Source organism: Hippopotamus amphibius, chromosome 17 (genome assembly GCF_030028045.1).
Source record: "Hippopotamus amphibius kiboko isolate mHipAmp2 chromosome 17, mHipAmp2.hap2, whole genome shotgun sequence".
NCBI lineage: Eukaryota > Metazoa > Chordata > Mammalia > Artiodactyla > Hippopotamidae > Hippopotamus > Hippopotamus amphibius.
This window is the reverse complement of record NC_080202.1, coordinates 26137492-26163765: the sequence shown is the minus strand read 5'-3', so window position 1 is coordinate 26163765 and position 26274 is coordinate 26137492. Positions and strand designations below refer to the sequence as shown.

Here is a 26274-nt window from a genome sequence, read left to right as displayed (position 1 = left end):
CTTGGAAGAGTTTCAGAAGGATAGGTGTTAGCTCTTCTCTAAATGGTTGATAAAATTCTTCAGTGAAGCCATCAGGTCCTGGACTTTTGTTTGTTGGGAGGTTTTTAATCCCAGTTTCAATTCAGTGCTTGTTATTGGTCTGTTTGTATTTTCTATTTCTCCCTGGTTCAGTCTTGGGAGATTGTACCTAAGAATTTGTCCATTTCTTCTAGGTTGTCCATCTTATTGGCATACAGTTGCTTATAGTAGTCTCTTATGACCTTTTGTATTTCTGTGCTGTCAGTTGTAACTTCTCCATTTTAATTTCTAGTTTTTTGATTTGAGTCCTCTTTTTCTTGTTGCATCTGGCTAAAGGTTTGTCAATTTTGTTTATCTTTTCAAAGAACCAGCTGTTAGTTTCATTGATCTTTACTATTGTTTTCTTTGTCTCTATTTCATTTATTTCTGCTCTGATCTTTATGATTTCTTTCCTTCTACTAACTTGAAGTTTTGTTTGCCCTTCTTTCTCTAGTTTCTTTACATGTAAGGTTAGGCTGTTTATTTAATATTTTTCTTGTTTCCTGAGGTAAGACTGTATTGCTACAAACTTCCCTCTTAGAACTGCTTTTGCTGCATCCCAACCATTTTGAGGCTTCGTGTTTTCATTGTCATTTGTTTCTAGGTATTTTTTGACTTTCTCTTTGATTTCTTCAGTGATCTCTTTGTTGTTTAGTAGCATATTGTTTAGCATCCAGGTGTTTGTTTGTTTGTTTGCTTTTACAGTTTTTTTCTTGTAGTTTATTTCTAATCTCATAATATTGTGGTTGGAAAGATGCTTGATATGATTTCAATTATATTAAATTTACCAAGGCTCATTTTGTGGCCCAGCATGTGGTAAATTGGAGCATGTTCTGTGTGCACTTGAGAAGAATGTGTATTCTGCTGCTTTTGGATGGAATGCTCCAAAAATATCAATTAAGTCCATCTGGTCCAATGTGTCATTTAAGGCCTGTATTTCCTTGTTGATTTTTTGACTGGAAGATCTGTCCATTGATGAAAGTGGTATGTTAAATTCCCCCACTATTATTATGTTACTGTTGATTTCTCCCTTGATGTCTGTTAATATTTCCCTTATATATTGAGGTGCTCCTATGTTGGGTGCATATATATTTATAATTGTTATATTTTCTTCTTGGATTGATCCCTTGATCATTATGTAGTGTCCTTCCTTGTCTCTTGTAATAGTCTTTATTTTAAAGTCTATTTTGTCTGATATGAGTATTGCTACTCCAGCCTTCTTTTGATTTCCATTTCCATGGAGTATCTTTTTCCATCCCCTCACTTTCAGTCTGTATGTGTCCCTAGGTCCAAAGTGGGTCTCTTGTAGACTGCATATATATGGGTCTTTTTTTTTTATCCATTCAGCCTTTTGTGTCTTTTGGTTGGAGCATTTATCCATTTATATTTAAGCTAATTATTGATACATATGCTCTTATTGCCATTTTCTTCATTGTTTTTGATTTGTTTTTTGGGTTTTTTTGTGGGTCTTTTTTCTTCCCTTCCTCTTTTGTTATCTTCTCTGGTGGTTTGATGACCATCTTTAGTGTTGTGTTTGGGTTGCTTTTTCTTTTTGTGTGTGTGAATCCATTGTAGTTTTGGGGTTTGCTGTTCCCATGAGGTTTTTATATAGCAGTCTATATGTGTACAAGGCTGTTTTAAGTTGCTGGTCTCTTTTCCACCTAGAGGAGATCCTTTAGCATTTGTTGCAAATCTGATCTGGTGGTGCCAAATTCTCTTAGGTTTTGCTTGTCTGAAAAGCTTTTGATTTCTCCATCAAATCTGAATGAGAGCCTTGCTGGTTAGAGCATTCTTGGTTGTATATTCTTAACTTTCATCCCTTTAAATATATCATGCCAACCCCTTCTGGCCTGCAGAGAGAATTTCTACTGAGAAATTGGCCAATAATCTTATGGGAGATCTCTTGTATATTGTCATTTTTTCCCTTGTTGCTTTTAATAATTTTTCTTTGTCTTTAATTTTTGTCAGTTTGATTACTATGTGTCTCAGCATTCTCCTCCTTGGGTTTATCCTGCCTGGGATTCTCTGCACTTCCTGGACTTGGGTGACTGTTTTCTTTCCCGTCTTAGGGAAAATTTCAACAATTATCTCTTTAAATATTTTCTCAGGTCCTTTCTCTCTCTCTCTTCTCCTTCTGGGACCTTTATAAGGTGAAAGTTGGTGTGTTTAATGTTGTTCCAGATGTTTCTTAGACTGTCTTCATTTCTTTTCATTCTTTTTCTTTATTCTGTTCCACAGCAGCGATTTCCACCATTGTGTTTTCCAGGTCACTTATCCATTTTTCTGCCTGTTATTCTGCTATTGATTCCTTCTAGTGCATTTTTTGTTTCAGTTATTTGTATTGTTCATCTCTGTTTATTTGTTCTTTAGTTCTTCTAGGTCTTTGTTAAACATTTCTTGCATCTTTTTGATCCTTGCCTCCATTCTTTTTCCAAGATCCTGGATCATCTTCACTATCATTATTCTGAATTTTTTCCCCAGAAGATTGCCTATCGCCACTTCACTTAGTTTTTTTCCTAGGGTTTTATCCTTTGCTTATATCCAGGATATAATCCTCTGTCTTTTCATTTTGTCTAACTCTCTATGATGGTGTTTTTTGTTCAGCAGGCTGCAAGATTGTAGTCCTTCTTGCTTCTGCTGTCTGTTTTCTGGTGGGTGAGGCTATCTAAGAGGCTTGTGTAAGCTTCCTGATGGGAGGGACTTGCAGTGGGTAGAGCTGGGTCTTGTCCCTCTGGTGGGTGGGGCTGTGCACAGTAAAACTTTAAACCACTTGTCTGCTGATAGGTGGTGCTGTGTTCCCTTCCTGTTGGTTGTTTGGCTTGAGGCAACCCAGGCCTGGAGCCTACGGGCTGTTTGGTGGGGCTAATGGCCTCCTGGAGGGCTCATGCTAATGAATACTTCCCAGAACTGCTGCTGCCAGTGTCTTTGCCTCCACAGTGAGCCACAGCCGCCCCCACCTCTGCAGGAGACCCTCCAATACTAGCAGTATTGGAGGGTCTCCTGCAGGTCTGATCCAGTCTCTTATGGGGTCACTGTTTTTTTCTCCCCAGGTCCTTCTGTGCACAAGACTTTGTGTGTTTCCTCCAAGAGTGCAGTTTCCAATTCCCCACATCCTGTTGAGTCCTGCAATCAAATCTCACTGGCATTCAAAACAAGATTCTCTGAGGACTCCTCCCATTGCCAGACCCCTAGACTGGGAAGTCTGGTGTGGAGCTCAGAACTTTCACTCCAGTCAGATAACTTCTGTGGTATAGTTGTTTTGCAGTCTGGAGGTAGCCCACATGGCAAGTATGGGATTTGATTTTATCACGATTGCACCCCTCCTACTTTATTTTAGTTCCTCTTTTGTCTTTGGATGCAAGGTATCATTATTGGTAGGTTCCAGCATTTTTTTGTTGATGGTTTTTAAGAAGGTAGTTGTGATTCTGGTGTTCTTGTAAGAAGGGGTGAGCACATGTCCTTCTACTCTGCCATCTGGAGATCAATTATGCTTTTTTAAAGTAAGCTATCAAACCCGTTGTCTTGATGATTCTGTGAGAAAGAACTGGCCATTGTGCTGATGAGCAGTGAAACTCAAAGCGAGTTCTTCTCAAACTGTGGCCCTGGAGAAGTAGCATCAACATCATCTGAAAACTTATTAGAAATGCACAATCTCCAGCTCCATCCAAGACCTGCTAAATCAAAAATTCTGTGTGGGAGTTTTGGAGTTTTAACATTCCCCCCAGATGATTCTAATGCATGCTCAAGTGTGTGAATCACTGGTGTATGACATGGGTCCTTCCAAAAATCCCAGAAAACTTGACAGAACCTGACCTTTCTAATCTTGATCTCCTAATCTTCCATGTCATAAATCTCTGTAATTTTCAATGGCTTTTGTTGGCTTTTCTTTTGTTTTGTATATGTGTGTGTGTTTGATTTTTGTATTGTTTTGTTTTGTTTTTTGGCCTCAAGGCAGACATTTCAAATAGGAAGTGTTTTTGAGAGAATTAGAAACTTTTTAACAACTCCCATTGTTCCCTTGCCCCCAGTGGGAATCATTCTAGTTCTGCTTCCTGAGCTCAATCCAAGAATTTCTCCCTACAGATATCCTCTCATCCCCAGGGTCATGCCCATGAGTGGTGTCTGTGAGGCATGGGCAGAAATCATGAAGCTGTGAAGCTGCATGGAGAGGACCTCCCAGGAAGATGTAACACCTGAACTCTCTTCCCCCATTCAGGACTGAAGGAAGGTGAGACCCTGAAGGTTTCCATACCAGCTGATAGGTCAACAGAAATTAAGTTCTTGGAAACACGTGCTGGAGGGTGGGGAGAATAAACAAGTGACATAGACTTGATGGTACTAAGTCTAATGTTGGAACAGAGCCTCGGGAAGTAATTTGGTGAGGCATGGGCAGAAATCAGGAAGCTGTAAAGCTGCATGGAGAGGAACTCCCAGGAAGATGTAACACCTGAACTCTCTTCCCCCGTTCGGGACTGAAGGAAGGTGAGACCCTGAAGCAAAACAGCTGCTTCATGTTGCATATAAAACCTATTACTTTTAGCAACCAAGTATAGAACTAGCCTTGGGAGATAGGGAACAGAGGATGAGTAAAATCACTTTAAAAATCTCCACATAATCAATTACCTACTGAATACATTAACTTGACACTATTTACTGAGTATGTGTTATATCAGAGTTGCTGTTCCAAGTTCTGGTGTAACAAAGCTGTTGAAATTATGATGTAATAGGTTGAGGGGAGAACCTGATAAAATAGATGATAATAAACCTAGAGGATGGTGAAGAGAATTCCAGAAAACAAACATGGAAAGAAATAAATGTGTGGCATGTTTAAGATTATAATCCACTAAAGAGCTAGCAGTTCATCAGAGGTGGAGATAATGATTAGAAAGGCAGATGGAGCTTACATTTTACAGCTCAGTATCACATGCTGAGTTGCATACACATGTGTATGTGTTTCTACCCTGACTTGATCCACGAAGTATTGCGTGTGCCTCCTAAGGGGCCCTGGTGAGCATCACTATAAGAATAGAAGTGAGAGCGGAGTGTGAAATTTTCAGCATTTAGAAAGGTCTCACATAGAGGTGTGTAGAAGGTGCGTAGAAGTGAAAGAAGATGAAAGTGAAAAATAAGAAGGGAGTGATCTCTAGGAGATAATGATTTCAGGATGTCACTTAAGAGCAGGTGGAGATTGAGAGGATCTGGAGGGAAGTGGGGAAGCTACTTCACCCTAACCTGTCACTCTAGCTCTCACCCTCTTGTCTTTCTTCACTTTGGCCCCATTACCTCTCCCATCTCACCACCTTTCTATTCTCCTTCCTTCACTCATTCTATTCTCCCATTTCTTCCTTGTAGTTTCCTTCCTCTCTTTAATTCTTCATCTATTTCCACTTCTTTTCTTTCAATGTTTTTCTTTCACTCTACCCTTGGATTTAGTATCATCTTCTAAATTTGCTGTCCTTTCAGAAGGGCTCCAAGTCTCCTTCAAACAATATATTTCATCTATTTTTTCACTAATTAAACAGTTACCCTTCTTCCACTTGCCCCCACATATGATCTGGGTGAAGGGATCCTTGTACATTGGGGATTGAAAGAAATGGAATGTTCCAGATGTGTAGATGTGTCCAGAGGCTCCCTTGCATATCCTGAACACTCAGTAAATTTTCACTCACCCAGCAGTTAACACCAGGTACTTATTAACTAATTACTGACATTAATTAATGATGCACAAGGATGGGCACTGCAGGGCACAAATAAATTGTGAAATCAAGACCTATTCTCTAGCACATTATGGTTGAGTTGTGAAGGAAAAACAGAGGCACATGAAAATTTCACTAACATTATGATGCGTTAAGTGTTGCATGAAAAGTGATTGGTACAATAGCCAATATTTTGAATAACTGTAAATGGAAGGTAATTTTTATAGTTGTAAAAAGGATAAAAATTTTAATAAGGTAATTTTTTAAAAAGGAAAAATGATTGGTATAAAAATGTAGTAGAGACTGGAATAGTGTAGGAGACTACACAGAGGAGAGTGACTAACATTTATTATACCAGGCACTGTCCTTGGAACTTTATGCATTATTTTATTTAATCCCTCAGGCAATTTTCTCTACACAAAACATTTTCTTACAGATGTGGAAATTGAGACTCAGATTACGTAACTTGCTCAAGGTCAAATCTCAAGGAAAGAGAAGCTCGGAAATTTTACTCTGGTTCTGATGGATGTTAAGGCTCTTCCCACATGTATATTACACTGAAACTTTGAAAGACAGGTTGCACACATCTCTGGATGGCTTTAATACATCTCAAGAATGTACGTACTAGCAACAACTAGTAAACTCTCCAGAAACAAGATCAACCAATCAGCACCTGATATTATGATCTGTACATAAGGATGTCCATCATATTGACTTGGGCTATTGAATTGAGCCCTTGGGCACTAATAGGGTGAGTGATAACTTCACGCATCTCTGTCCGCAGTTTGTGTTGTTTAGTTGTATGGAGAAGACACTATGGAATCAGAGAACCTCACGTGGGTATCAGAATTTGTCTTCCTAGGATTCTCACACACTCAGGAGTTCCAGATCTTCTTATTTCTGGTGTTCCTGTTTGTCTACACAACCACTGTAATGGGAAACCTCCTTATCATGGTCACGGTGACCTCTGATTCGAGACTCCAAACACCCATGTATTTTCTGCTCCGAAATCTGGCTGTCATAGACATCTGTTTCTCCTCAGTCACTGCCCCAAAGATGCTGGTGGACTTCCTGGCTGAGAAGAAGATCATCTCCTACCAGGGCTGCATGACCCAGATCTTCTTCTTCCACTTTCTGGGAGGTGGCACTGTCTTCTTTCTCTCAGTGATGGCCTATGATCGCTACATAGCCATCTCCCGGCCCCTCCACTATGTCACCATCATGAACACTCGAGTGTGTGTGGGGCTGGTGGTGGCTGCCTGGGTAGGGGGCTTTCTCCACTCTATTGTCCAGCTGGTTCTGATGCTCCCATTGCCTTTCTGTGGCCCCAACATCCTGGATAACTTCTACTGTGACATTCCACAAGTGCTAAGACTTGTCTGCACAGACACCTCCCTCCTGGAGTTCCTTATGATTTCCAACAGTGGGATGCTGGTCCTCATCTGGTTCTTGCTCCTTCTGATCTCTTACACTGTCATCCTGCTGATGCTGAGGTCCTACTCAGGGCAGGCAAGGAGGAAGGCGGCTTCCACCTGCACCACCCACATCATCGTCGTATCTATGGTCTTCATTCCCTGTATCTATATCTACGCCCGGCCCTTTACCTCCTTCTCCATGGACAAGGCTGTGTCCATCAGCCAGACTGTCATGACCCCCATGCTCAACCCCATGATCTACACCCTGAGGAACCAGGAGATGCAGGCAGCAGTGAAGAGATTAGGCAAGCGCCTCATCATTTCCAGCAGGGAGTGAACTTAAAATAGGTTGACTTTAGATGACAAATCTTCTCTCTGAACCTTTGTTTTCCCATGTGAAGAATGGAGGAAAGGCTTTATGGAGTGTGCCAGTTGAGATTAAACTAAAATTTCTATGGACATTCTCCTGTGTCGGGTATTGTGTTAGGCTCTTTCACACTTTTGTCTCATTCTTCCAAAATTGACAGTGGTATGTTAATATTATATTAAACAGTTTTTCAAGTGGGAAAACTCAGAGAGTAGTGACCTGCTCAATGATGAACAGCAAGTGAGGGGCAGAGTTTGACCAGGAGATGGTTCCTCTGACTCCCAAGTTTCGAGGTAGGACATATGGGCGGGATTTGAAACTCAGGGTCTCCCACAATCACACTTGGAAACTTACAGAATTCCTCATCTATGGATGAATATCTGTAATGAATGGTCTAGAGTTTCATCTTAAATCTGGAACAGTCACATTTGTTCTGCTCCCTGCTCTCTGCCTCACTCCCCACCGTGGTATTTTGGAAGATATCACTTGTAACATTTTCTAACTATTTTCCATAAAAGTACCTGCTCTTTGGATTTCTTCTTTTTCCTCCAAATACTCCTTTGATAGTCTGCAAACTATTCTACTTCCTAACCAAATCTTTATCTCCATTGGCTGATATGGCTGTGAGGAGAATGCTGTAGTATAGTTGGGGAACCCAGGCCAGAGAGGGGAGGTCCCTTGCCCCCGTGGTCATCAGCCCAGCTCTGCTTCCTGAGCCCAGTCCAGTAGTTTCTTCCCAGGGATATACCCTCGTCTCCTAGGATCACACTCTTGTTGTATTCATGATGTATGGGCAGTGCCTGGAAAACTGATGCTGCAGAGAAAGGAACTCAGAGAAGATGTAAGACTACAAGGGTCTTTCCCATTCTGGGCTGAAGGAAGGTAAGAGACCATGGTTTCCCCCCTGTAGATAGAGCAGCTGTAAGAAGTATCCAGAATTACTTGTTGGAGAGTGCAGAGAATAAACAAGTGACAAAGACTTGGTGGTAGTAAGTGTAAAGTGTGAGGACAGCCTCAGAAAGTAGTGCAGGGGAAACGAGGTGTTGAACACAGATTCCTCAAGTTGCATGTGTGAAACCAGGCTTTTAACAACCAAATGAAAACTTGATCCTGTGATTTAGAGGGAGGATGCTGACATTAAAGGATAAGGGACTACACCACCAGATTCTCCACGTGGTCACATTGAACAAGATCACATAGTTACCTCCTAACACATATGTTAGCAAACCTTTTTTAGGAACTGCTAACTCAGAATTCCTCTTATAGGTGCTGGGGATACTAAGTAATTTGATTTACAATCTTGTTAAGAAAGACAGCAGAAAATAAGTGATCAAAGCTGTAACAAAGGTACTTATAAAATGTTATTAGAACCCAGATAAGTACAGATGAACCAGTTTGCAAGGCAGAAATAGAGACACAGATGTAGAGAACAAATGTATGGACATCAAGGGGGGAATGAGAGGGTGGGATGAATTGGGAGATTGGGATTGACATATCTACACTAATATGTATAAAATAGATAACTAATGAGAACCTGGTGTATAGCACAGGGAACTCCACTTCTCTGTACAGTAGAAACTAAAACAACATTGTAAAACACATACCCTCAATTTTTTAAAAAAAATCAGTTATTTTAAATTAAAAAAAAGAACCCAAGATGTCAGGGATTAATTTTGCTTGGGAGAAATGGAGAAGGAGTCACAAGAAGGTGATATTGGAAGACTTTTATGTTGAGAAGGTAGCAGAAAGTATTTGAGGAAACAGAATTCATTCCTAAAGCTGCAGAAATAACCAAGTATATGATAGATGTGAGAGACTAAGAATTCCTTGAACAGGAATCAGTTCCTGGATAACAGGGATACTGATTAGAAAGGTAGATGGAGGCTACATTATAGAGCTTGGTATGACATACTGAGAAGGAGTTGTGTGCAGGTAGGTAAGCATTGTGTTTCAACCCTGAATTGCCCCACAAAGCATGTTAGGCAGCTTTTAAGCGTTTCAGTTTTAAGCTCTGGGCCCTTGATAGTCATTAAAACATTATAATGCGGAAGGAAGATGATTAGATATGAGTTTAGAAAGGTCTCTCTGGCAGTGATATAAAAGATGGACTGGAGTGGACACAGATCGAAGCAGAAAGATGAGACTAAAATGACCTCTGATGGACAATAGATTGCAGGAGGCAGGTGGGGGGTGGGTGGGATTGAGACAAGGCAGGGGAGTGTGGAGGCCACTTAACCCTCACCTGTCACCTCTATCTCTCTTCCTCTGTGTCCTTCTTCACCTTTGTTCCCTCCCCTGCCCCTCCACCTTTCCATTCCCTTTCCTTCTATTCCATAATATCTTATAAATTCTTGTTCCTTTCAGAAGAGATCTTCCAGTCCCCTTCATACAATAGCCCTCACCCATTTCTTAATCCAGAGAGTCTCTCTCCCCCTTGTTTTGTCTCAGCACACACACCAGGTATGTCCTGTCACCTCACCAGTAAGGGGTCACTTACAACAATGAGGGAGGCATTCCCTATGATTGTTTACCCACCCAGAGTCCACAGCACATGCTTTTTGAGTATTGACTATCAACAAAGATGGGCACTGCAGGGCACGAATAAATTTTAAGATACATATTTATACCTATGGGAGCTTAGAGCTGAATTATGGAGGAAAAAATATAGACACATGAAAAGTTCATTAACATTATGATGTGTTCACAGTTGCATGAAAAATGATTGGTACAAAAATGTATTAGAGATTTGACGAAGGGAGGGTGTCTTTAGAGTAGGAGACTACACAGAGGAGAGCAATTACCTTTTATTATTCCAGGCAATGTTATAGGAAACTTGTTGTTATCTTATTGAATCCTCTAGACAATTCTACAAAGAAAACATTTTTATTTCCACCTTACAAATGTGGAAACTGAGATTCGGAGACATTAAGTAATTTCCTCAGGGTCAAATCTCAAGGAAATAGAAATTTGACTGTAAGTCTGTTAGACTCCAAGTCTATTCCCACCACTGTATTACACTGAACCTTTGAAAGGCAGGTTGCATGTGTCTCTGGGTGGCTTTAATATATCTTATGAATGTATATTCCAGCACCAACTAGGGAACTCTCCAGAGACAAGGCCATTAAATCAGCACCTGGGATTATGATCTGCACATGAATGTCCATCATCTAGACCTGGACAGCTCCATCTGAGCCCCTGAGCACTAATGCACCTCTGTCTGTGGCTTGTGTTCTTTAGGTGTTTGGAGAAGACACCATGGAATCAGGGAACCTCATATGGGTGTCAGAATTTGTCTTCCTGGGGCTCCTACAGACTCAGGAGCTCCATCTTTTCTTGTTTCTGGTGTTCTTGTTTGTCTACACCACCACTGTCATGGGAAATCTCTTCGACATGGTCACAGTGACCTCTGATTCCCTGCTCCACACATCCATATATTTTCTACTCAGAAAACTGGCTGTCATAGACATGTGCTATTCCACAGTCTCTTCCTCAAAGATGCTGGTGGATTTCCTCGCTAGGAAGAAGACCATCTCCTACCAGGGCTGCATAGCTCAGGTCTTCTTCTACATTCCGGGAGGTGCCATGGTCTTCTTCCTCTCAGTGATGGCCTATGACCATCTTGTTGCCATCTCCCGGCCCCTCCACTATGTCACCATCATGAACACTCAGCTCTGTGTGTGGCTGGTGATGGCTAGCTGGGTGGGAGGCTTCATCCATTCCATTTCCCAACTGGCCATGATGCTCCCACTGCCTTTCTGTGGCCCCAACATCCTAGATAACTTCTACTCTGATATTCCATAGGTACTAAGACTAGTCTGCACAGACACTTCTGCCTTAGATTTCCTCATGCAATAATGGGATGCTGGATGTGATCTGGTTCCTGCTCCTCCTGATCTCCTACTCAGTCATCCTGGTGATGCTCAGGCCCGACTCAGGGCAGGTGAGGAGGAAGGCAGCTTCCATCTGCACCACCCACATTGTCGTGGTGTCTATGGTCTTTGTTCCAAGCATTTACCTCCATGCCCAGCCCTTTACCTCCTTCTCCATGGACAAGGCTGTGTCCATCAGCCACAGCGTCATGACCCCCACACTCAACCCCATGATCTATATACCCTGAGAAACCAGGAGATGCAGGCAGCAGTGTAGAGAGTAAGGGGGTGTCAGCTGGCTTGTAAAAGGGAGTGACAGTGGGTGGGTCATTTTTCTTTGGCTTTGTTTTCCATCTGTAAACTAGAGAGAGAGCTGTTGTATCTGCCCTGTTTGTAGCTTGTGGGTGTGTTGTGAGGGTTATCATGGAAGTGAATGCATAGTGAACTTAAGTAACCCACTCGCACTTTCAGGAAAATGGATCATATCCTTATTTTTGTTTTTGGTGATGATTTGAACACTCTTAGGACAATAAGATGTGTTGTCATGGAAACATTTGGGTAAACCACACCCTCCTTTCTGCCTTCTTCCTGAACAGTTTCCTCTTAGGATTTAGCATTTCCCCAGAAGAGTAGTTCTGTTTTCTGTATTTTGATCTCTTTTCCCAGGACCCCATTTTGGTGTGAGTCTGGATGGTTGGAAACTGCACAATATTTAGAGTCTTAAGCCTTAAACTGGAGATCCTAACCCATCACTTACCAAATAGATGACCTTGAATGAGACACCTGGCCTCTCTTGGCCTCATGACTCCTTCCTCAACACACTTGCTAAAATTGTTATCTGACCTAAACCTCCCAGCTTTATTGTAAGAATCAAATCCAAAAACTTGCAAGAAAATATTGACAGAACCATATAACTATATTTTATCTAATATTCAAATTTGAAATTATCATGAATGTTCAGTTTTTTGCTTAATATAGTATAATAATTATAACAAGCAAAAGATTATGTGTAAAATGCCTCTAAGTTTTAAAACACTATATTACATTGTATGAACACTTGTGTTTACACTACTCAGCTCAAGAACCAGAACTTAGCAATAACTTATACCTACCTATAGGTCCTCTCCATCACATCACCTCTGCCCAGATGAAACCACTTTCTTGAATTTGGTGTTTATCATTCCTTTGCCTATAAAAACAGTTTCATCACATTTTAACATAATAAGTATATTCTTTTGTTTTGCTTTTTTGAGCTTTATGCAAAGGAAAGACTGTACACAATATTATGAAATTTGCTTTTTTTCACTAAACACTGTGTTTCTAGATGCCCACAGTGTTCTGGTTGGCTGTAGTTCATTCATTTGCATGGCTGTGTAATATTCCATTGTGAGACGAAGCCTGTTTGGATTGTTCCCAGTTTTTGCTCTTTGGAATCTTCTTCTGCTTGTCTCCAGTTGTTATGTTGAGGTGCTATGGGTCATATACCTTGAAATGGAGTTGCTGAATCAAGAGATCTTCAAAGATTTACCTTTCCAAAGAAGTGCTGCATTGTTTTCCAAAGTGGTTGTACCCAATTACGTGGTCAGCAGCAGCGCTGAAGTGTTCCCCTTGATTAGCCTCCTCCTAAGAGTTGATATTGTCAGACTTCTTCACTTTTGCCACTTGAGTAAAAACTGGCATTTCACTGTAGTCTTGATTTGCATTTCTCTAACGTTGCCTTCCATGTTTTTATTCTGTGCAAGTTTCCCATGAATGCTTTGTTTGCTTTTCTAGTGGCTTTTTCTTTTTAATGTAGGAGTTCGGACATAATTTGGTTACTGATCTGTTCTCAGTATTTACTATAATACTGTCTGTACTTATTATAATTCCTGCTCCCGATTTGTAGTTTGTCTTCTTTATTTTTGGTGTTAGTTTTCATGTAGTCGAGTTTATCAATCTTTCATTTTAGTATTAGCTTTTATTGAGATCTTATTTTTAAAACTTGCTTCTTATGCAGAGACAGAAATATATTCTTGCTTCTCTCAATGGTAATTATGTAAACTTTTCTTCTGTTTCCTATTTCTTTTCAGTTTTCTTCTCATTCATTTTTCTATTTATTTTGTTTTTCCCATTGTATTAGTAGCCATCCTTAAACTCCTTTTGACCCTTGGCTATCTACATTGAAGAGCAAGGCAATAAAATACTAATTGGTACCTCGATGTACTGAAGCTTTTAGACTTTACCTTAAAGCTTCTGGAGGAAATCAGCTATTTCCTGCAGGGACCCCAAAGTGCAAAAACGTTGAGGTCTATTTTTCCAGAGTTGTTTCTGCAAAGAAAAATCTTGATTTCCTGTCTTTGGCTTAGATGCTCAAGTCCTGTGCTCGAGTGGGGAGAGTGATGGGCCTCAGTATCTCTTTAGATAGAGAAATTCCTGCCTGACCTCCTTCTCTCATTTATGTTACTCACACGTGAGTTCGTGACCTCTGCTGTTAGATGAGTCTTCCTGTATAAGACAGACTTTACATCCCTGTCAACATTCTCTTGCCTCTGGTCCATCAAGTTCATTCCTGTTTCCAGATAGGCTTGTTCTCGAGTGTCTCCCCAAAGCCATTCCCAACCACATCCCCCTTCCTTGTCCCCTATTATAAGTGTTCACTTTTCTAGAACACGTAGAACCTAGGAGCGCCCATGTGTTCATGTGATCCAGGAATGAGAATTACAACAAACCATGAGTTAGCCTGGGAGATTCTGGAAAAGATTTCTCCTCCAGAGTAGAGGCAAGAGATGTAGGAGGAGAAAGAAACTGCCTCCACCTGTTTCCTCACCTCCAGGCTTTGAATGAGATGTGTGAGGACATACATCATAATGAAGCATGGAGATCATCTAGGTTCAGGAGGGAGAGGCCAAGGGCACCACAGACTCACTGAACCAGCTTCTTGATATCACTGAGCCCATGGCTGTTTGTGGGCTTGTTGGCTTTCTCTCCCTGATTTTTCTTATTTACCTTTTTATTCTCCTCCTTCTTTTCTTATCCCCCATCTCCTTTTCCCTTTCTCCTCTAGCGCTTCACTCTCCTCACATCTTTAATTATTTTGAAGCTGGGATGGGCTGAGTCACAAACACGGAACAGTGTAAGCCCCTATCTGCCCTCATTGAGTCTTTTCTGAAACAGGATGGGGTATGAATAAAGAGAGGAGCTGCACAACTATGTCCATCATCTCCACTCTCCCCTCTCTCCTCCTCCCTGCTGCCAGAGAGGCCTTCATCTGTAGGTCATTCTTCTGCATAACGTCCTCCACTGGTTCTCACCTCCCTCAAGGTGAAAACTAAATGTATGAGCCTGCTCTCTTAACAGTATTCACAGTGATCCCTGCCTCCTCTCCCCCCAGAGGTCCCACTACTTCCCCTATGCTCCAGCCTTATTGAGCCATTGAGGGTACATGGGGTCTATATTGTGCCATTTCATCTCTGGAGCTCTGTTCTCCCTGCCAGAAACACACTTTCCCCCCTTTGTCTGCCTAACACACTTGCATGTCACCTCTGTTTAAATGTCATGTCCTCTCCAAAGTCTTCCTTTTCTCCCAGGCATGGTTAGCTGCTCTGCCTTTTAACCATTGACCATTCTCCTAGTAGAGCTATCTCCTCATAAAGCTATCTCCTCTCTGGAATGTATTTATGTGTTTCTAGGTCTGTTTTTCACATCAACCTGTGAATTCCTTGAGAAGAGAATGGATGTCTTATTTCTGTATCCTCAGCATTGTTTATAGAGGTGTACCCAACCTGACTTTTACTGCTCTCCTAGTCTTAAAAAAGGATAACTTTCAGTTATGCTAACAACTAGACTGCCAAATATTTCCCCAGCAAAGATGGGTTTATTCAGGATCAGCAGAGAATTGCAGTTCAGGGTCTGCACTCATGGTGAGCCCCATGTAAGTCCCCCATGGGAAGGAAACTTCTTTCTTTAGAGAGAAAAGGAAGGTGGGAGGCTGTAGTAAACAAAGTGTCCATGGCTTTTCTTTGGCTGAGTCCTTGCCAGGAAAGAAGTAGAATCTTTCTTTCTCCTGTTGGGCTCTGCTATTGTCACAGGGTTTGAGAGCTCCCCCTTCTGGTCTCTCAACTCTATTTAATTGAAGTTTATTAATTTTTACACATTTATTGAACATTCACAAAGGGCCAAGTACAATAGCTCCAAAACAATAAGCCACAGAGTAATCAATTTCTAAGACAGATAAATCTTCCACAATCATGCTCTGAGGAAACAACTTTGGGGCTGAAATGTGTTAACAAACATTTACGTGATTGGAGAGGAGAAATATACAAGGTAGAAATACAATGGCTTTCTTATTGAAAACCAAATAAGAATAATAATGACTTAGTCCAGGTTATTTAATTAGTTATTGTTAGTAATGTTATAGTCAGTGACATCTGACAGTCAAGGAGATTGATAAGACCTAGTCCCTTCCCCAGCATCAACCCAGGCTATTTTAACAAGTGGTTGGTTTTTAAAATGGAGTAAAACTCTAAATATTGGGAAGAATTCATGTTTTTTAAACTATATCTCTTGTCTTTGGATGAAACCAGAGCTTCAGATAATGTTTTTCTATGTTCTTGCTAAGTATAAATATTTGAAAGATAAGAACTCAGCTCACCCCGGAAATCTTGTGCAGAATGGAAAACTACTGTACACCAAGATTATAAAGCCACTAATTTCTATTCTGACTGGTTCATCATAACAAGAAAACCTATGCAGTTTCTGTACTAGTCTTTGTATGAAAGGAAGACCTTGCTGAGTGACAATTCATATGTAAAGGGTCCCAGAATGTTATAGATGGTGCAGTAGAATTGGATTTGGATGGGGAATCAACCTTGGGATCTGGTTGACAAAATAAAAGACAGATTTATAGGGTTTGTTTCCAATGTAGGATACAAATATCTTCCCACCTATAACATTGTCCAAGTTAAGGTCAATTAATTCTTTTTTAAAAAAGTAAACTATTAAACCAGTTGTCTGGATGATGCTGTGAGAAAGAACTCTCTGTTGTGCTGACAAGAGCAGTGAAACTCAAAGTCAGGGGTTCTCAAACTGGGGCCCCAGAGAAGCAGCATCAGCATCACTGGGGAACTTGTTAGAAATGTCAGTTCTCAGGCTCCACTCAAGACCTATTAAGTCAAAAATTCTGCGTGGGAGTTTCTGAGGTCTCACCTCACCTCCAGGTGATTCTAATGCATGTTCAAGTGTGTGAACCACTGATCTCTGAAATGCGATGTGTCCTTCCTAAAATCCCAGAAATTTTATTTCTTTTGGAGAGCCTCTGTCCTTTCTGATCCTGGTCTCCTAATCCTACTTGTCATGAATATCTACAATTTTTATTGTCATTGGTAGGTTTTTGTTTTGTTGTTGTTGTTTTTTAAATTTTTGTTTGTTTGCTTGTTTTTTGCCCTCAAGGCAGACCTTTCAAAGAGTAAGTGTTGTTTTTTGTTGCTGTTGTTCTGTTTTTTGTTTGCAGGGTTTTCGTATAGAATTATTTTATTTTCACTTAGGCAGATGGATTAACAGAAGGTAGTGTTAACTTATTTGGGGGGTTATTTGCTCATACATTAATTCAGTTAATATTCATTAAGCTTCCAATATGCTCCAGGTATTCTTTTGGTAGGGAGGGCATTTGTAATTTTTTTTTTTATTTTTTATACCATTTGTAAAGGCTACACTCCCTTTACAGTTATTACAAAATATTGGCTATATTCCTCGTGTTGTACAATACATCCTTGTAGCCTATCTTACACCCAATAGTTTTTACCTCCCACTCCCCATTGCTATATCACTTCCCATCACTCTTCCCACTGGTAACCACTAGTTTGTTCCATATGTCTGCTTTTTTTCTTTTAGTCACTAATTTGTTGTATTTTTTAAATTCCACATACAAGTGATATCATACAGTATTCATCTTTCTCTGTCTGACTTATTTCACTCACCATAATGCCCTTAAAGTCCATCCATGTTACTGTAAATGACAAAATTTCGTTCTTTTTTATGACTGAGTAGTAGTCCATCATATCTATGTAACACATCTTTATCCATTTATCTCTTGCTGGACACTTAGGTTGTTTTCATACTTTGGCAAATGTAAATAATGCTGCTAGGAACATTGGAGCACATGTAGTTTTTCAAATTAGTGCTTTTGATTTTTTCGGAACTACACTAGGGGTAGAAGTGCTTGGTCATATGGTAGTTCTACTCTTAGTTTTTTGAGAGACCCCCATACTGTTTTCCACGTGGCTACACCAATTTACAGTCCCACCAACAGTGTCCAAGGGCTTGCTTTTCTACACTTCCTGGCCAACATTTATTTGTGTTCTTTTTGATGATAGCCATTCTGACAGGTGTGAGGTGATGTCTCATTGTGGTTTGATTTGCATTTCCATGATGATTAGCAATGCTGAGAATCTTTTCATGTGCTTTTCTGGCCATCTCCATTTCTTCTTTGGAAAAATGTCTATTAAGTTCTGCCAATTTTTAATTGTTTTCTTTGTTTGTTTGTTTTGTTGATGTTGAGTTGTATGAGCTGTTTATATATGTTGGCTACTCACCCATTATCAGTCCTATCATTTGCAAATATTTGCTCCCATTCAGTAGGTTGTCTTTTCATTTTATCAGTGGTTTCCTTTGCTCTGCACAAGCTGTTGAGTTTAAGTAGGTCCCATTTGCTTAGTTTTGCTTTTATTTCCTTTGCTTTAGGAGACATATCCCCAAATATATTGTGGCTATTTATGCAAAGAGTGTTCTGCCTATGTTATAGTATACAGTTCTACATTTTGGCCTTTAATCCATTTTGAGTTTACTTTTGTATATAGTGTTAGAGAATGTTCTAATTTCAGTCTTTAATAGGCAGCAGTCCAGTTTTCCCAGCACCAATTATTGAAGAAGCTGTCTTTCCTCCATTGTATATTCTTGCCTTCTTTGTTGGAGAGGAATTGACCATAAGTGCATGGGTTTATTTCTGGCCATCTATCCTGTTCCATTGACCTATGTGTCTGTTTTTCTGCAGTACCATTCTGTATTGATTCCTATAGCTTTGTAGTATAGTCTAAAGTCAGGGCACATAATTCCTCCAGCCCTGATCTTCATTCTCAAGATTGTTTTGGCTATTTGGGGTCTTTTGTGGTTCCACACAAATTTTCTAATTATTTTTTCCAGTTCTGTGAAAAATGCCATTGGTATTTTGATAGGGATTGCATTGAATCTGTAGGTTGCCTTGGGGAGTATGGCCAAATAGTCAGTGTTTCTGGAAGACTTAGAGAGTTTTTAACAACTCCCATGGTTCCCTTGTCCCCAGCAGGAGTCGTTCCAGCTCTGCTTCCTGTGCCCAGTCCAATAATTTCTCCCTGAGGATATCCCCAATTCCCCAGAGTCATGCCCATGAGTCATGTGTGTGAGATATGGGCAGAGATCAGGAAGCTGTGCAGCTGCACAGAGAGGACCTCCCAGAAAGATGTAAGACCTGAACTCTCCTCCCCCATTTGGGTCTGAAGGAAGGTGAGAGCCTGAGGGTTTCCACACTTGCCCAGAGGTCAATGGTAATTAGGTTCTTGAAAACATCTGCTGGAGGCTGGAGAGAATAAACAAGTGACATAGACTTGATGGTACTAAGTTTAAAGTTGGAGGAGAGCCTTGGGAAATAATTGGGGGGATGTGCTTTTATGTGGCTGCTTCAGGTTGCACATAAACCCCAGTAATTTTAACAACCACATATAGATCTGACCTTATGAAATAGGGAAGGGAGGATAAGTAAATTCACTTTAAAAATCTCCAAATAATCAATTACCTATTTAATACATTAATTTGACAATATTTACTGATCATGTGCTGTATCAGAGCTGCTGTTCCAGGTTCTGGGATTACCAAGGTAATTGACATTATGATGTGGTAAGTTAAGGAGAGAAGCTGAAAAAATGAATGATGATAAACCTATAACAGAGGTATGTTTTTGATGGTTAAGAACACTGGAAAATGGGGGATTTGTTCTGTATGGGAGAAATGGTGACAGGAGTGACAGAGGGTGACATTTGAGTGGGTCTTTTCCAGGGTTGAGAAGGTATGAACAGAATTCCAGGGAACCAATATGGCAATAAATAAATATGCAGCATGTTTAAGACTGTAATCCCTTAAAGAGCTAGTGATTCATCAGAGGTGGAGATACCGTTTTACAAAGGCAGATGGATGCTGTGTTTTATAGCCCTGTATGACATGCTGTGTTGCATGCACGTGTATGTGTTTCTACCCTGACTTGATCCACAAAGGATTTGATGTGGCTCCTAAGGGGCTCTGGTGAGCATCACTACAAGAATAGAAGTGAGAGGAGAACTTGATCATTTCAGCATTTGGAAACGTCTCATGGACAGCTGTGTAGAAGGTGGACTGGAGTTAAAGCAAATTGAAGTGAAAAACAGGAAGAGAGTGATCTCTCAGAAATAGAGAATAAATGTATGGATGACAAAATGGTGGGTGGGATGAATTGGGAGATTGGGATTGAAATATATATACTGCTGTGTGTAAAATAGATAACTGGTGGGAACCTACTGTGTAGCACAGGGAACTCTACTCGGTGCTCTGTGGTGACCTGGGTGGGAGGGTGGTCCAGGGGCGAGGGGATATGTGTATACAGATGGCTGATTCACTTTGCTGTACAGTGGAAACTAAAACAACACTGTAAAGCAACTACAATCCTATAAAAATTAATTAAGAAAAGAAGGGAAGAGAGACAATGGATTGTGCGAGGTCAGGGTGGCAGATGAGGCGAGGCGGGGGAGTGGGGAGGGCACTTCACACTCACCTGTCACCACTTTCTCTCAACCTCCATCTTTGTCTTCATCTTTGTTTCCATTCTCTCCCCCACCCACCATCTTTCCTTCTCTTCTTTCTTCACTCATTCTATTCCCCCATTTTCCTTCCTTATAATTTCCTTCCTCCATTTAATTCTTCAACTATTTCCATTTCGTCTCCCTCAACATGTTTTTCTCTTCTACCCTTGGATTCAATATCATCTTCTGAAATTGCTGTCCTTTCAGAAGAGCTCTGTCTCCTTCAAACAATACACTCATTATCTATTTCTTCACTAATGATAGTTACCCCTCTGCCTCTTATCTCCACCTGTGATCTGGGGAGCCCCACCCAGAAAGGGGCCACCTGCTGTGGAGCATGGAAAGAAATGGAGTGCCCCAGGTGTCCCGCTGTGTCCAGAGGCTCTTCTGCATGGACCTTCACCCACCCAGCAGTTAACACCAGGTATTTATCAAGTACTGACTATGAGCAAGGATGGGGACTGCAGGGCACAAATAAATTGTGAATCAGGACCTATGTCTGTAGCACATTATGAGTTGTGGAGGGAAAATATAGACCCATGAAAAATTCATTCACATGTGTTAACTGTTGCATGAAAAGTGATTGGGACAAAAATGTATTAGAGTCTGGAAAAAGGGAGGAGGTCTTTAGAGTAGGAGACTACACAGAGGAGAGTGATTACCGCTTATTATTCTAGACACTGTTCTAGGAACCTTATGTGTTATTTTATATAATCCCCTAGACAATTTCTATAAAGAAAACATTTTCTTATATATGTGGAAACGGAGATTCAGAGAGTTTAAGTAACTAGCTCAAGGCCAAATCTCAAGGAAATAGAGGCTCTGAAATTTGACTGCAGGTCCATTGGACTCCAAGAGTCTTCCCACCACTGTATTACACTGAATCCTTGAAAGGCAGGTTGCATGTGTCTATGAATGGCTTTAAGGTATCTCAAGACTCTGTATTCCAACACCAGCTATGAACTCTCCAGAGACAAGGCCATTTAATCAGAGCTGGTATTATCATCTGCACATAAATTTCCATCATCTAGACCTGAACACTGAAAGCACTCAAAGGGCAAGTAGTGACTTCATGCATCTCTGCCTGTGGTTTGTGTTCTTTAGGTGTATGGAGAAGGCACCATGGAATCAGAGAACCTCACGTGGGTGTCAGAATTTGTTTTCCTAGGCCTCTCACAGACTCAGGAGCTCCAACTCTTCTTGTTTCTGGTGTTCCTGTTTGTTTACACCACCACTGTCATGGGAAACCTCCTCATCATGGTCACAGTGACCTTTGATTCCCGGCTCCAAACACCCATGTATTTTCTGCTCCGAAACCTGGCTGTGTTAGAGCTCTGTTTCTCCTCAGTCACTGCCCCAAAGATGCTGGTGGACTTCCTCGCTGAGAAGAAGACCATCTCCTATCAAGCCTGCATGGCCCAGATCTTCTTTTTCCACTTTCTGGGAGGGTCCATGGTCTTCTTCCTCTCAGTGATGGCCTATGACCATCTTGTTGCCATCTCCCGGCCCCTCCACTATGTCACCATCATGAACACTCAGCTCTGTGTGGGGCTGGTGGTGACTAGCTGGGTGGGAGGCTTCATCCATTCCATTTCCCAACTGGCTTTGATGCTCCCACTGCCTTTCTGTGGCCCCAACGTCCTAGATAATTTCTACTGTGACGTTCCACAAGTGCTGAGACTTGCCTGCACAGACACCTCCCTCCTGGAGTCCCTTATCATTTCCAATAGCGGGGTGCTGGTCCTCATCTGGTTCCTCCTTCTCCTGACCTCTTACTCAGCCATCCTGGTGATGCTGAGGTCCCGCTCAGGGCAGGCAAGGAGGAAGGCAGCTTCTACCTGCACCACTCACATCGTCGTGGTGTCTATGGTCTTTGTTCCAAGCATTTACCTCTATGCCCAGCCTTTCACCTCCTTCTCCATGGACAAGGCTGTGTCCATTAGCCAAACCGTCATGACCCCCATGCTCAACCCCATGATCTACACCCTGCGGAACCAGGAGATGCAGGCAGCAGTGAAGAGATTAGGGAGGTACCGGCTGGTTTGTAACAGGGAGTGACAGTGGGCAGATCACTTCTCTTTGGCTTTGTTTTCCATTTATAAGGTGGAGTGAGAGCTGCTGTATGCCTCTTCATAGCTTTGGAAATGTTGTAAGTTCATCTTAGATCTTAATAATTTTGAAATTAAACAACTCAGATTTCTAGTAAATAGGAAAATATCCTTGTGTGTGTGTGTGTGTGTGTGTGTGTGTGTGTGTGTGTGTGTGTGTGAAGGTTGATTTGAACACTGCTATGACAATATGTTCTCTTGGAAACATCTTGGAAAGCCACACCCTCCTTTCTGCCTTTAGTGGACAGTTTCCTCTTAGGATAACAGCATTTTCCCAGAAGAGCAGTTCTGTTTTCTGCATTTGGGCCTCTTTTCTCCATAACCCTTTCGTTCTTTGTCCAGAGTGATAGAGAGAGCACAGAACTTCGACACTTGGCTCTAAATTGGGAGCCCTTGACCCATTACTTACCAGACTAGGAACCTTGAATGAGCCACCTGGCCTCTCTTGGATTCATAGATTCTTCCTCACTAAACTAGCATAAAACAATATCTGTCTCAATCATCTCACTTTTGTTATGATTCAAATAAAAAATGTGTAAGAATATTTTGTAAACCATAGAACCTATAGAAGGATTGTTGTTATTATTCCTGACATTTTTTCTTTCATCAGTTGAGTAGTGTTTTGGAAGCAGGGCAGATATTCCTAAGTACAGTGAGGGAGGCATGGAGATGGTGGGGCTGAACCCAGAAGGGCTGTACAACACGCCCAAGGGTGAAATTGAGGCTAGAGAGGGACATAAATTCAGGACCAGGTCTGCAGGAGTCTGACTGCTTACTGCTTTCCCCCCACCCACCCACCCCTGTTTTCAGACTCAACACTTCTTGCAAACAGGAATGGGAAGATCCACTCATTTCCTCATTCATTTATTCGTATTTGTAAATATTCCAGCAATCATTTGGGGCTTAATGCATTACTTTATCCATAGAAAGTGCTCTATAAGGGTCTGTTGACCATCTCTATATACCCCCACTCCCCTTCCTCTTTCCCTCTCTCCTTCCCTACATTGATTTCTGCCCATTTAGTCTTCCTTACATCCATCTGGCCCTTCCCCCCCAATTTACCAATGTGCCTTGCTTCCTCTTTGCCTGGACCTCCATGCCACACACCCATCATATCTTTTCTCCCCTATCAAACTGGTGCTTTGGGGTTAGGCTGAGTTGAAGAGAAGAAATAGGTTATGGTTAGAGTTGCAAGAGGAGGCAAATCCAACAATTTAAGTAAAAAGAGGGTGTTTATTTTAAGGATATAAATCTCTCCCTGAAAAAAGGTGAAGTCAGGTATTACAGGAATAAGCAACTGTCAGGACTGACATGGCTGGTCCCTCCTTCTCCCTCCCTCCATTCATCAGTCCCTGCTTATGCAGGCGCCTTGCACGTGGTTCAAATGGGAGCCTCCGCACAAAAACCTGATTTTCTCATGCTCCTTCCACAGGCAGCTAGCTCAGTCTCTCTGGATTCAAATTCCAAACTTCTATGAGAATAATGTGATTGGCTGAGGTTGGACCACGTATCCCATGTGGTTGAGGGATGTGCAGGTTGTGTGACATGAATGTGGCCATCCAAACCCACCCCTCCAGCAGGGATTGTGGCCAAGAGTTGTCCCCAGGGAAGGAGTGTGTGGGTGGACAGACTCCCCCCAGGCAAGTCTGGCATGAAAAGAACAAGCAACATCCCTCTTAAATGGTACCACCCGAAACACTTGTCATTAGCGATGTCTAGACAGTAGTGTCTTCATTCATTCATTAAATAAGTATTTACTGTGTCTGCAATTTACTCCTTCTGTCCTACTTTGCTCTCTTTACCCCTAGGTTCTTGGAAAAGTTCCTGAATTTGTTTTGGCTGAACCAAGGAAAGAAAGGACAGGAGCCCGAGGAAGCAGGGCATTCTGAGAGGACAAGGGCGGCTGTGGCCGTGGCTGAACCAGGAGGAGCCATCAGCCGTGTCTGAGGGAGCTGGAATAGAGAGAGAGCTAAAAAGCAGGGGAGGAGGCAGCTGGGGTATGGAGGACAATGAGGCCTGCCTGGATCTCCACCTATGGCCATGTCCCCTACACGGCATCGACACAGGGACACACCAAGGACTGGGCAGAGGGTGCCTGTGCAGGCCCTAAGGGTTTTCTTTTTCTCTGTTGAATTTTGAAACAACAATAAAACTGACAAAAGGTGCTTATACCATTGCCGTGCTCACTAAGTAATGTCAGGGCTAAAATACAGCTCCCTGCCAGGTGGGTTGCTCCCACCACCCTGCTGTTCGTAGACCCAGCGTGTGTGTGTGTGTGTGTGTGTGTGTGTGTGTGTGTGTGTGTGTGTGAGACAGACAGACAGACAGGATCCTGAGAAAGTGGGAGAATTAGAATTAGAGACGGAAGAGCAGAGGCCTTATGAGGGAAGAGTGTGAGTGGTTGAAAGTGGGAATCTCGTGCTCTCTCGCATTCTGCACAGCTGTCAATAAAGCAGCAAGGCTGTGGGGTGGCCCCTGAGGTGCAGGCTTGGGGGAGGGAGGAGGTTAAGCTGGAGCCTGTCTCCCATGACAGAGAATGTGCCCCCAAGAGTCCCTGTATAACTCTCCCAAGAAGCTGGACATGGAGCCATGGGCCTTGGGCTTCCCCACAGTGTGAACTGCCAGAGAAGCCACGACAGCCAGGAGGCCTGCTGCTTTACACTGGGAACTCTCATGGGGGAAGGACACATTCTTTTCCCCTCTCCACCTCCCCATACCAACACCAGACAGGAGGGGCTGGAAAGAGGAAGGAAGAAGTGTGAGGAGACAGACAAGTAACAAATGGACAGATAAAGAAGATAATTTCATAGAATAAAAGCTATGAAGGAAATGCCTCGGGTCATGTGACTGGTAGGATGCACAGCATTGTAAACTGCGGTCGAGGAAGGGGACATTTCAGCAAAGACCTGGACGATGAAAAGGAGTCAGTCAGACAGAGATCCAGGTGATGGGCAAGCATTCCAGAAAGAACAAACAGCACGTGCAAAGGTCCTGAAGCAAGAATGAACTTTTTGCCCAAAGGAAAAAGAAAAGAGGACTGTGTAATTGGAGTGTGATGAACAAACAGACCCTTGGGAGGAGGTGAGGTCTGAGATGTTGCGTTAGTTATCTGCTAGTGCCTAACGAATCAACCTCAAACCTAACAGCTTCAAACACAGTGATCGTGTATCATCTCTCACAGGTTCTGTGGGCCGGGAATTCTGACAGGGCAGCTCATCCCTGCTTCCAGATGTCTTGAGCCTCAGCTGCAAGACTCCAAGGCCAGGGATGGAATCCTTTTCAGTTTCATTCACTCACATGTCTGGCTGTTGATGGTGTCAGCTGGATGCCTAGGGAAGGCTACTGACTAGTCTCTCCATGTGACCTGAGGTTCCTCACAACATGCTAGTGTCCAAGGACAGGTATCCTAAGAGAGAGAGGCAAGTGGGAGTTGAATTCTGTCTACATCCAGCCTCAGACGTAGTCCCATAGCATCACTTCTAGCACGTTCTATTAGACAGAAGTGAGCATCCAAGGGAGGGGAATTAGACTCCATCTTTTAAATGGGGAGTGTCAAAGAAACTATGGGCATACCTTGAAATTACCACTGATATGGAGAGGAACCAGATCATGACAGAGTTTGAATTTTATTCTAACTGCAATGAAAATCTTTGGAGGGTTTGGGTGTAGAAGGGAGTAGTGGCATGATATAATTTGTATTTTAAAAAGGTCATGTTGGCTGCTCAGCAGGGAATAGTTACAGAGGTCAAACCTGGTGGAGTGGGCTAAGATCGTGACTTGGATTCAAGTTCAAGTTCCTGACTGATCAGCTGTTACCTTGGGCAAGTCTCCGGCACTGGAGGGTAGGAGTACCCTTTTGCATTTATATGGATTTGCCTAGAGCTTTTTCCTCTCTCAGACCTGCAGGGGCATGTTTGTTGCA

At 42.0% G+C, this 26274-nt stretch overlaps 2 protein-coding genes and 1 pseudogene across 2 annotated transcripts; all 3 read left to right on the top strand.

Moving 5' to 3' along the window:
- Positions 1–6569: 6569 nt before the first annotated feature.
- LOC130840556 (olfactory receptor 4D1-like) lies at positions 6570–7505 on the top strand. Its single transcript, XM_057716180.1, has one exon. It carries the CDS (start codon positions 6570–6572, stop codon positions 7503–7505), a length of 936 nt encoding a protein of 311 aa, XP_057572163.1.
- A 3285-nt stretch (positions 7506–10790) lies between these two features.
- Positions 10791–11720, top strand: LOC130840708 (olfactory receptor 4D2-like; annotated as a pseudogene).
- Positions 11721–21366: 9646 nt separating this feature from the next.
- LOC130840549 (olfactory receptor 4D2-like) lies at positions 21367–22302 on the top strand. The gene has a single exon (XM_057716172.1). The coding sequence runs from the start codon at positions 21367–21369 to the stop codon at positions 22300–22302; it is 936 nt and encodes a 311-aa protein (XP_057572155.1).
- The last annotated feature ends 3972 nt before the right edge of the window (positions 22303–26274 follow it).